This window comes from Mirounga leonina, unplaced genomic scaffold, assembly GCF_011800145.1.
Source record: "Mirounga leonina isolate KUSES-001 unplaced genomic scaffold, KU_Mleo_1.0 Mir_493, whole genome shotgun sequence".
Lineage (NCBI taxonomy): Eukaryota > Metazoa > Chordata > Mammalia > Carnivora > Phocidae > Mirounga > Mirounga leonina.
Window position 1 is genome coordinate 3,159,252 of NW_023270780.1, and position 11,369 is coordinate 3,170,620.

The 11,369-nt window shown below is 53.9% G+C and overlaps 1 protein-coding gene across 1 annotated transcript; it reads right to left on the reverse strand.

Annotated features, from left to right (window-relative positions):
• Positions 1 to 5,216: 5,216 nt before the first annotated feature.
• On the reverse strand, positions 5,217 to 11,265 carry LINGO4 (leucine rich repeat and Ig domain containing 4). The gene is made up of 2 exons (XM_034990066.1): positions 9,901 to 11,265; positions 5,217 to 7,393 (listed from the first exon to the last, which is right to left on the reverse strand). Exons 1-2 carry the CDS (start codon positions 10,104 to 10,106, stop codon positions 5,599 to 5,601), a joined length of 2,001 nt encoding a protein of 666 aa, XP_034845957.1. The 5' UTR covers positions 10,107 to 11,265; the 3' UTR covers positions 5,217 to 5,598.
• Positions 11,266 to 11,369: the final 104 nt, after the last annotated feature.

The following is an 11,369-nucleotide window of genomic DNA, read 5'->3' on the forward strand; positions in this document are numbered from 1 at the left end:
AAGAATGTCCATTGTTGCTATAAAAAGTGCAAGCCTGCTTTATGGACCCATTATCTTCTAGTTCCAATAGGAGGTGGTAGGCAAAAAGGATATGAAGTGGAAGTCCAAAAAGAAGGATTACAAATTAGCCACAGGAGGAATTTCTTAATCAGAGCAGCAGAAAACCAGGTGTAATCACTTTTCCCAGAAAAATTTTGAAGGCGTGTTGCCTTCTAATGAACTTCTAATTGGCTGAGCAGAGAGGTCGGTCAGTAGAAGGGATAGTTTTAGGTGAGAGGGTTCCAAACTCTCAAATCCTATTTGGGATTTGTCCTCTCATGCACCCCTCCAAGAGCCCCAGTCAGGATTGAAAGATTGGGTTATGAGGCTGGGATTGGGTGAATTGCGATTTCTGTGTCCTCATCTTCAGTTCTGAAGAGTCTGTCCTCCTTCCTTGAAGGGTGTTCTAAACAGGGTGCGGAGTAGGTGGTACCAGTTAACGTAAGGTCTGGGTTTTCCAGAGCATTCAGTGAGCAGGTGTTTCCGTTCAATAAGCCAAGCAGGAAAGTGGACTTTAGCTAGAAGGCTGGGCAGTGAGGGGTTCTCGAAGGCAGTAGCCTGGTTCCAGAGCCTTTGCTGCTCACAGAGTGCCCTTCTTGGACAACAGGCAAACAATCCAGGCAAACAGTATTTAACCGTCTGGGTTTTTAGAAAACAGCACTCATTTCTCCCTTTGTTGAAGGGGTTACCCCTTCCTCCCCCATGACTCAAGGCTCTGTATCCGAAACCAGCAACCCAGAGGGTGGGCCTTAGTATCAGCAACTATGTTGTGCTGCTCTTTAGTCTTTAGATCAGATTGATGGATTGTGGCGGGTGTCCTCTGCTTCTCTGGCCTCCACCACTCAGCTCTATGTCTTCCTCCTTAATTCTCCTTACAGAGCAGTCTGGAGGAAGAGGACTTGGGAGTCCCTGGTATCAAATGCTCTCCATCCTGAATCACCACCACACTCACTTCTTTGAGCAAAAGTCCCTCCCCACCCCGAAGTCTCCTGCCTCCCCCTGAGAGATAGAAGCTGGTAGGAGGAGGGGAACAGGGGAGGGGAGAGCTGCTCTGATCTGCGCTAACATCCACTCTGTGCCATAGTCCTTCCCAGCCTTTTCTCCGTGCCTATGATGGACCCCGGAGAGTATAGGCAGGCCCGTTCTCAGCCTTCCCCGTCCCCAAACCCCCACCTGCTGCTTCTCATGGCAGAGCTTCTTCACCTGCATTCCATGGAGCCTGTGATGGTTTCAGGGTGACTGAGGACAGTCTCTGAGCATTTTTGTTCATAGCTCACTCCAGGCATTCTCAGAGGGTTCTGTGACTCCAAAAAGCTGTGGATCATTGCCTTGCAGGGCTTGCATCCTTGAATCAGGGATCCAGCATAGCAAAGGAAATAGAGAAATTGGAATATATCAGGAACCAAAATGCGGAGTGCCCAAATGCTTCCCAAGTATCTTGGGGTCCAAGCTTCTCTCAGCTTAGGTGAGACCATGTCTGAAATGGAAGAGAGGAGGGTGGAGGGAGGGAAGGATGAGGTAACCTCAGGAAGACTCTGTCAAGCAGGGGTAGGCAGAAGGTCGGCAAATTCTTCTTGATCTGAAATAGCTCATAGATTGTTCTGCCACACTAGAAATTCCCAAGCAACCGAAGATAACCTAAGAGGTTGTTGACGTTAGAACCCAGAAAAGGACCCAGGAAATCTGAAGCCTCCAAAATGTGAGAGCTCTGTTGCTGGCATCCACGGTTTCAGTTCGGTCCATCTGATCCGTGGAATTTCTGCCCCTTTCTGCCTGTCCCTGGGGCAGAGGCGGAGACGACATTTGGAGAGGGAACTGAGAAAGGGTAACAACCAACCAAACAACCCTCGGCTTCCCAAATCAGGTACCTTAGTTCCTGAAGGCAGGGGAGGACCAACATCTGGCCTCATCCTCCTGAGACTTGTTCTGAGTGGTGGGGTAGAAGAGGACCTGGGTCAGGCCCTTCAGCAGAGAGGCCCTGGGGATAGGTCAAAAGAGCAGGCAATGACTAAAGCAGCACACTTGGTGGAAGGCATTTGGGTTTTGAGTCCGACAGCCCCGAGTTCAAAAACAGCTCCCTCACTAACTAACTGTGTGTCCTCGAGCAAATTCCTCCATCTATTTGACCCTGGGGAGAGCCTCTATTGGGTTGCCCCCAGCATGGGGACTGTAACATCCCTGCACATGCGCACACCCCACCAGCACGTGTCCCTGGTTGCATTTACATGCTACTACACACGCGCACACACACACACACACACACAGTCTGTACAGTCGCACCTGCGCTGAGGGTAGCTTTCCCAGGCAGGTAGAGAACTGCTTGCTGATGATTGGACAAGCTGTGGAAGTGCTCATCACGGTGACCTTGTCACATCAAAGGGCTTTAGGAAAAACTGTGTAAGGAAAATAAGAGGTGGTAGTGGGCGGTAGCTCCATGGGCATTTTCCCCAGGCTGAATGTGCTTCTCAAGGGCTCCTTTCCCCCCCTCTGCCAAGAAGGCCCTTGTCCGTGCCCAGAGGTGGAATGTCTGTAGCTGTGCTGTCCAGTAGAGGGGCACGGGTCACATGTGGCTTTTGAGCACTTGAGAGATGGCTAGTGTTACTGAGGAGTGGACTTTTAAGTTTATTTCAGTTTAATTTAAATGTTAAAACTGATACTGGATTTAGTGGAAAACTTGTAATATATTTGGAACAACGTAGATGTGTGAATCTACTTTTTCAACAATGAATTTTATTTATTTATTTATTTTTAAAAGATTTTATTTATTTATTTGACAGAGAGAGACACAGCGAGAGAGGGAACACAAGCAGGAGGAGTGGGAGAGGGAGAAGCAGGCTTCCCGCTGAGCAGGGAGCCTGATGCGGGGCTCGATCCCAGGACCCTGGGATCATGACCTGAACCGAAGGCAGACACTTAACGACTGAGCCACCCAGGCGCCCCTCAATAATGAATTTTATGAAACCTAAGAACAGCTCCGATCTTTCTGGGGAAAATTTTGTGATTGAACTGAGATGTGCTATAAGTGTAAGCTATACACTGGATTTCAAACACGTAATATGAAAAAATAATGTAAAATATTTCATTATTAATTTTCATATTGATAACATGCTGAAATGATCATCGTTTGGGTACCCTGGGTTAAATAAAATATAGTATCAAAATGTAATTGTATCTGGGTCTTTTGCTTTTTAAATGTAATACTAGAACATTTGAAATTACGTGGGTGACTCACATTCTGTTGCTATTGGGCAGTGTTGCTCCGAGACTCTGGGACTCAGGCAGCTGCATCTTCTGCTCTAGGGCACATCATCTGTCCCTCACTGCCTCTGGGGGCTCCCCAGAGATTTGTCTGCACAGCAGTGCTGCTTCTGTCCTCTCCTGCATCGCAGAGTGGGCAACTAGAGTAAGAACCTCTAGTACTAGACCTCCAAGTCTCAACCTAGTAAGCTGCGGGTAGAAGATCTCGGAGAAGAAAGGGCTGTGCCAGCGAAACCTTTCCAGTGCCTTATAAACTGGAGAGGGGAGGTTGCCAGGATGTAAGAGAATTGTGTGTGTGTGTGGGGGGGGGTTGGGGGTGGAAGTGCAGGGATACCGTTTTCTCAAGATTGTCGGGTTTTCCAGCCTCACTCTCCACCTGCTGGGTTCTCACCTCTGGTCCACTCCCATATCCTCACTTGGCCCCACTGAAGAGCTTGCCTGCTGGTCAAGTCTGGCTGCCTCCTGGAGGGCACCTGCTCCTCTCCCCTGTTGGGGACAGTTTGAGCGGGGAATCTTCTAATGAGTGGAGTCTCCTCAAAGCAAGGACATGAGCAGCAGGAATTGCTAGGAAGCTCATGATGCTTGCGTACTGAGGGATGGTTGGGGGCTCTTGAGGGCAGAGGGGAGCTAAGGACACTGAGCAGATGCTGCTGCAGAGAGGCTCCCCAGGACCGCATGACTCCCCACTTCTCAGTGCCTCCTCCCTGCCCCTCCTCTCCCTTCCCTCCTCCCCTTTGGATGATGCTGAGGCTGCTCCCTCTCAAATCTCTCCTTTTCTCTGGCCCTGCCTTGCCTTCTATTTAAGCACACTCAGAGGCAGTCAGCATCTCCTCCCACCCCGCCTCTTTACCTGGGGTCTCTGTTCGGCAGTGACCTCTATCCAGAGACAGCTTCCTACTGGGCTGCACCGAACAGGGAACAAGGGGCACCAGCAGAAATGGAGTGGAAATTAACTAGGCAGCCAGATCTTGCTGCTGCCTCTTCCCTCCCACTTTTCACTACAGTGTGTGGGGCCCCATCCTGCCTGTTTCCTCCAAGCCTGGTCCTGCCGGGTTCTGGGACTCTCCTAGGAAACTGCAGATTCTTGCTTTCGTTAGGCATTTTCTAGGAGTTCCCTTCATACTCTTCCTCCAGAGCACTAGAGATCTGTGATTGGGAGATCATAATTAGGAGATCCCAACAAGAATGAGAAAGAAGGGAAGGAGCTGGGTGTCCTAGGCTGGGATTTCTGCAGTGGGTCCTCTTGGAAGGTGAAGGACCTCTCCTTCTCCAGCTGCAGAGATACAGAGGACAGGGAAGGGCCGAAACTGAAACAGACTGGGAGTCTCTTCAGAACATCTCTGGGCCTCCTTCTGTGTCAAACCTGTATGTCAGGCAAGCCCATTGAGATACATGCTCAGTGGGCAGGCAGAAAGGATAGGGAGGGAGAGATTTGCTAACAATGAAGGGGGGGAGAAAGAGTGAAATAAACAAAACTCCTGATATCACACTTCATTTAGGCTGCTACTATCATGGCCATTTGGCAGCAAGTTTAATGATGTGACAGATGGGGCACGTATTTGAGGCTCATGCAGACACAGCACCAATGTGTAGTCTGTCCCTCCTCCCCTATTGCACACTCATATCTTCTTAGCCTGAGGTCCTTGGCCCTAGTTCCTTGTGCCTGGGAGGGGACAGAGCAGAAAAAAGAGGGAGACTGCCTGGTTGAGGAGCAGAAACTCTGAGAAGCAAGTGGCACTTCCCAGCCTCACCTCTGCAATAATTTTTTTTTTTTAAGATTTTATTTATTTATTTGACAGAGAGACACAGCAAGAGAGGAAACACAAGCAGGGGGAGCGGGAGAGGGAGAAGCAGGCTTCCTGCCAAGCAGGGAGCCCAATATGGGGCTCGATCCCAGGACCCTGGGACCATGACTTGAGCCGAAGGCAGACGCTTAACGACTGAGCCACCCAGGCGCCGCACCTCTGCAATAATCTTATAACTGTGGTTGGCAGTCAGTAGTGATTGTTAAAGGGTGTAAGTGTGTGCGAACAAACAGACTGGAGCCTTGGGGCTGTTTCCTGCTTTGTGTCAGGGGGATGGGTGGGTAGGGCTGGGCTGACTATGGATTTACATCTCCTGCCCCCTGGGACCCTCAAACTGCAAAAGCAGGGGGAGGCAGACCATCGGGAGGTGTCATTAGCTGCTGGCACGATGCGGGCAGGTGTAGGACTAGGTTCTGGTGCAAGCAGCCTTGGTTTTCTTTTTTCTCTTTTGGTATCTGAAGCTGGCTTGGCTGGAATTCCAGTGTGGAAGGAAAGGTCAGAAGAGCTTGGCAGTGACCCGGTTACCCCCAGAGTTCTTATCCCCAGAGGGCCGAGGTGCCACAAAGTCAAAGGTCATGTGATGTTTGACCCGGCCTTTGCCCTTGCTCCAGAGGGCAATGAGGCCAAAGCAGAGGGTCACTGAGGTGAGGAAGGGGAGGAAGCCAACTGCCAGCACCATAGCAACACCTCTGCTGTCCAGGATGAAGGGCCCTGGGATCCCTGGCATGGTGATATTGGGGTCAGAGAGAGTGCCATTTGGTGGTTCAACTTGGATTACTTCTAGCCAGGTCCTCAGGGAGTCATTCCCAGCAACATTGCTGACCACGCAGACATAGGCCCCTCTGTCCTGTAGCTGCACTGAGCGGATCTCCAGCGTCCCATCCTCTAGGACCCTCACTCGCCCAGCCCTTCCCAGCCAAGCCCCCTGAGGTCTCATCCAGGAGACAGTCGGGGCTGGGTCCCCGTCTCCAGAGCAGGAGAAAACAGCATGCCCCCCCTGCTCTGCAATGACCCACCGTGGCCCGGACTTCCGGATCAGGGCCGGCTGGCAAGTGAAATGCCCGGGAGGTAGGATGTCTGAAAACTCCCTCAGGCTCTTGCCCTGCACGGGCCGTGGGCCGGCACAGGCCGGGGGCGAGGAGCCGAAGTCCAGGCGGCCGCGGCGCCGTAACAGCCAGAGGAGGCGGCAGTCACAGGTCAGGGGGTTGCCAGACAGCCTCAGGGTGACGAGTTTGTCCGGAGAAGGGAAGGCTGTCTCCTCTAGAGTCTGAAGGGCATTGTCCGCCACGTCTAGGAGGTGGAAAGCAGTCAGGCCGTGGAAGGCGTGGGCGGCAATGGAGGTGAGGCCCGCGCCCGACAGTCGCAGCTCCTGGAGCCGCACCAGAGGACTGAGCCTCCGGGCTGGGATGGCCGAGATGGGGTTCTGAGACAGATCCAGGACCCTGAGGAAGCTCAGGTGGTGGAGCGCCTGGAAGGGCACTGAGCTCAGATTGCAGCGGGTGATGGCCAGGCTGCTGAGATTGAGCCCAACCAGGCTCCCAGGCTCCAGAGCCTCCAGTGATGGCCAGTGGTGGATCTCCAGCTCCTTTAGCTGCCCCAGCCCCCGGAGTGCCCCGGCTGGCAGCCTCCCGATATCCAATTCTCGAAGCCTTAGGGCCACCAGTGCCGGGAGGCGGGCCAGGGCCAGGCCAGGCACTGTGCTGAGGTTGCAGCGTTCCAGCGTGAAGGTGCTCAGCTTGGCCAGCCCTGCAAAGGCCCCTGGAGCCACAAACACCAGGTGGTTGTCCCCCACCTCCAGCTGCTGGAGGCTGCCCAGCTCCCCAAATGCTCCATCAAGGAACAGGACAATCTGGTTGAGGCGGAGGTCCAGCAGCCTGAGGGCAGATAGGCCCGAGAAGACCCCAGGCCCCATGATCCGCAGCCGATTGCCCTGCAGCCTCAGGGTGAGTAGGCTTTGGAGGCCGTGGAAGGCTCCAGGCTCTAGGGTGGACAGCTGGTTGTAGCTGAGGTCCAGCTCCTGGAGCAGGCCCAGGCGGGAGAGCATGCCCTGCTGAAGCCCCCACAGGCGATTCCCACTCAGGTCCAGGAGCTCAGTGTCCAGTGGGAGTCCCCCAGGCACAGCCTCCAGTCGCCGATGGGCACAGAGCACTGCCCGTGGCTGGGAGGTGCAGTCACAGACAGCAGGGCACCCGCCACAGCTCCCTCCGGGCAGGAGGAGCAGGAACAGGAGAGGGGGCCATGGGGGCCAGGCTCGCTTTGGAGCTGTGGCCATAGCCATTCCCTCTTCAATCCTGGAATAGATGATGATATGGTCCTTTTTGGAAAGTGACTTCAGATGATGGTGACCCTGGACTTCCCTGGGCCTCCTTAGAGGAGAGAGAGATTGAGCTATCTCTCTCGGCATTGCCAGCGAGGACGGTGCAGACCTGGGAGCAACTCTGGTGGACCACCTCCTTGGGGGCCTCCTGGGCCACCTCTTTGGGGAATCTCGACTTTCCTCCTGCCCCCAGCCCTGGTAATAGGCCAAGTGCTTACTGGCCCATGGAACCCTAGTTAAGTCTGACTTCAGTGGGCAAAGTTTTCTGTGGATGGGACAGGAAGCAAGGAAGTAACTTTGAGTGTTCCTGTATCTGTGAGATCCAGGAATACCTCCAGTCCCTTCTCCCTGATACTTGTTCTCCCCAAGCTCTGCCCTCCCCCTCTCTGCCAACCCTTGTTCTCCCGTGTTATCTGCCCATAGCTTTGTCTAAGGCTCAGGGGGAATCACATCCTTGGAGTCTGATTGGAGCGAGGTCCTTGACTGAGTCCTCCAAGGGAAACATGCTCAGCTCTGCTCCCTGTACTTACTGCCCCTCTGCCTTTCTCCAGCCTGGCTCAGGGCCTGGGGCCCTGAAGTAGCAAGATCCAATCTCCCCGAAATGCCTGTGTGGACAACAGCCAAGCTGCACCTCAGGCACGGCGCAGATGCAGGGGGCACTTGAATCCCTCATAAGAACCCTAGGGGCAACCCCTATAGATGACACTGGGGTGTGTGAGGGACCCAAGGGATGCCCAAGTTTTGAGTTTTGTTGCTTGGTCCTTAGTCTCAGGCTTCTCTTCTATTCCTCCTCGATGGTGTTTTGATTTAGTCCAATGTGTGAATCTGAGGGAGCTCTCTTGTTCTCTTTGGGCTCAGCTGTCTGAGTGATACACAAGAGACAGACTGTGCGCCGGGGAGGCAGAGACAAGTGCGAGACACCACCTGGCCCGGTGCTGTGGGTGGGGAGCGTGCGAGCCCTAGGCCGGCACAGCGCTCTCTGGGGGAGGCTGTGTGCATAGCCTGTAGACTGCAAGTGGGTTTCTGGGAACCCAGGGCCTGGGCAGAATCAGGATGATGGAGAGTAGAATGGCCATCGGGGACTGATTGAAGGTGCTAGAGGAGAAGGGGCCTGGGAGTTGGTGAACTCACCCTCAACTCACTCCGTTCAGTGTCAACAGGGCATTGAACAAGGGAGGGGAGGTATTGGAATTGGCAAGGGAGGGCTAAAGAGATGAGATGAGAGACAAGTGGTCCTCCCTGGGAGGCAGGCTGCCTGGGTTTCTTTCTAGCTGCAGATCCAGATGGCCTTCGGGGCTTCAGGCTATCTGGGCCCTGAAGGGTCAGCTTTCTCCCACACGCCTGATTTTCTCCCATATGGTACTTAGGAGAGGCAGTTTAAGAGATGGTATGACTTCTTCCCATTCAGGGGGATCACATCCCTGGATCCTGACTGGAATGAGGCTCTGCAGCCCTCCTTTAGACGGACGGGCTCTTCTGGTGGTTCTCCTGCTGTGGTAGTGGGAAACTGAAGATCAGAGAGGCAGAGGGATGCAGGACACCGTCCCCAGGCTTGGGGTTAGAGAGAATGGCACGGGGCAGGCCAAGGCTACTGACCAGGCTCCTCTTGTCCCCAGCCCAACCTAGCAGGTATCTCTGGCATGTTGAGAGTTCTCCCGGGACAGACGTGTCCCAGTCTCCCTCATTCTCCCTGTGCCTGTTCTGGGAAGTCCACCTGACAGCTAGCTCTTGATCACTACCGCTGCAGTTCCTGCTCAACCTTTTTGCTCCGCATTCAGCAAAAGTGCAGTGAAGCATGTAACCCAGCTTCCCTTCCTCCCATTCCCGTGAGTTTCCTCTTAGTCCCCAAAGCCTGCTGGGTCAGGGGCTGGGGGATCTGGGGACAACCCCTTTTCTTTATTTATAAGGTGGCTAATTTAATCACAAACTTCCCTTGCCAGTCTCCATGGCTACGGGACTGGCTTCCAGCCACTTTTGCAGGAAGAAATGGGTGTCAGAACCACTTCTTTCTTTAAATGGGGTGGGGTCTGGGTCATCTCTTCAAGGAACAGGAAGCTTTCTTCTTCTTGTGTCTATGTGGTAGTCCAGAGACACATCTGAACCTGGATATCCCTTTTTAAGCAGACCCGATGGAGGCATGGGGACCTGCGTGGGGAGAGGGCTGTGGCAGATTTCTGGAATTTCCACACTGAAATGTGGAAAAACCCTTCCCAGAGGTAGAGGAAGCACTGTGGAGATGGTAGAGGTCTCCTTAGAGTCCTTCCCCACAGGGGCCCTGGGACATTTTAGTTTTCCCATGCAAGTCCAGTGGGGCCAGGATCACTGGTTGGCTGGGGGCGGCAGGGGCGGGGGCAGCTGGCGGGGAGGGACAAGAGGGGCACAGACCCTCTAGCCTGACAGGCCTGCCAGTCTGGCCTTGTCTCTGAGAATGTTACAGAGAAGGGCAGCTGCAGCCTTGGGACAGGAGGTGGGGTCGCTTACCGGAGAAGCTGGAGGGCGGCATCAGGTTGGACACTGCATCCGTCCAGGGCTGGGGACCGTCCCGCTGAGGCTGCACCCCGGGGCGGGTGGGGGGTGCTGTACCTCCCGGCGTGCCTCACTCCCCGCCGCCCCCGCCCACTGTGGCCGCTCTGGCTGCTGTGGCCGCTGCTGCCAAGACCGAGGTAGAGAAAAGAGCCAGAAAGCATTTCTCCTTTTTTTTTTTTCCTCTCTCTCTTTTTAAACCAGGCGAGAATGAGTCTGCAGCAACCCTGTTGGTGCAAAATAAATAAATAAAGCCACCAGGGAGGGCTGCAGCAAGCACCTCACAGGATGGCGGGGGCAGGGAGCGCAGAGGGAGACTCGGGGGTGCAGGAGGGCTCAGGAGGGAGAGGCGGCCAGCAGCCCGAAAGGGTCTCTCGTGGACATCCTGACTCCCCTCTGGGGAGCTCTGGGGCCAAGCACCTTCCTCAGGGGTGTCAGTCTCCCAGATGCAGGGTGATTCTGTGCAGCCTCTCAATCTAAATGTCCCCCATGGGTATCGTTTTGTGGGGAAAGTTCTCAGTCCAGAACATCTGCTGGGGAGCTTAGTTCGAGACTCCTTTGGTGGGGGTTCCTGAGGAGCACCTCCCAAGCCTCCCTGGGGGGCTGCTCAGAGTGGGGGCTGCAATCCTTATGATGTTCATGGGTTGCTGGCCTAGAAACCTGGGTCTCCACACAGGAATGAGACAGGAGAACAGCTTGTCTGTAATGCGATTTAAGTACCCCCACCCCTGCCCCTGCCGCACATACCTCTGGCCTTTAAAATCATTTTATGAAGAATAGCACAAGTTGGGGTTTATGTTTAACCAACTTAACCCCTCTGCCGAGAGGAACACAGCATCCCCACATCACCGGCCATTTATCCCTCAGAGGAGGGCTCACAGCGATTTGTAAAGCCAAGAGAAGTCCTGGGGCATGATCACAGCCAGAGAAACAGGTGTCTGTCCTGTTCCCTGGTCTCCTCCCTGCTAGAGTTGGGGTGAAATTGTGTCTGTTTCCTTTCTGCATGATGACAGGAGGACTCTTCCAAGGGTCGGTCTGGGGCATCTGACTGACCAGTGTCCAGCCATCCCTTCTTCTTTTGGGGTTTCTTGTGCTAGAAGACAGCTGGGGCTGGGATTGAGTTTGGGCCACCCCAGGTCTAAGGTTGGTGGACTGGCACACCACGAAAATGTTCTGGGTTCCCTCAGGATTGGGACTCTTTCCCTGAGGCCACTAAGTACCTCTGAGCTGTGACCTCAAGGAAGACAGAAATGGTGTCAGATTAAATGTGTTTACAGAGGTGCATAATTGCAGTTTGAGTTTGTGAGTGTGTGTTTCACCTGTATGTGCATGTGTGTCTCTCATCAGATTTGTGCTGACCCCTAAAGTCTACTTCTAAAGTGCACATAAGAGGTTTGAGTTCTATCTGTGATGTTCTTGGCCTCCAT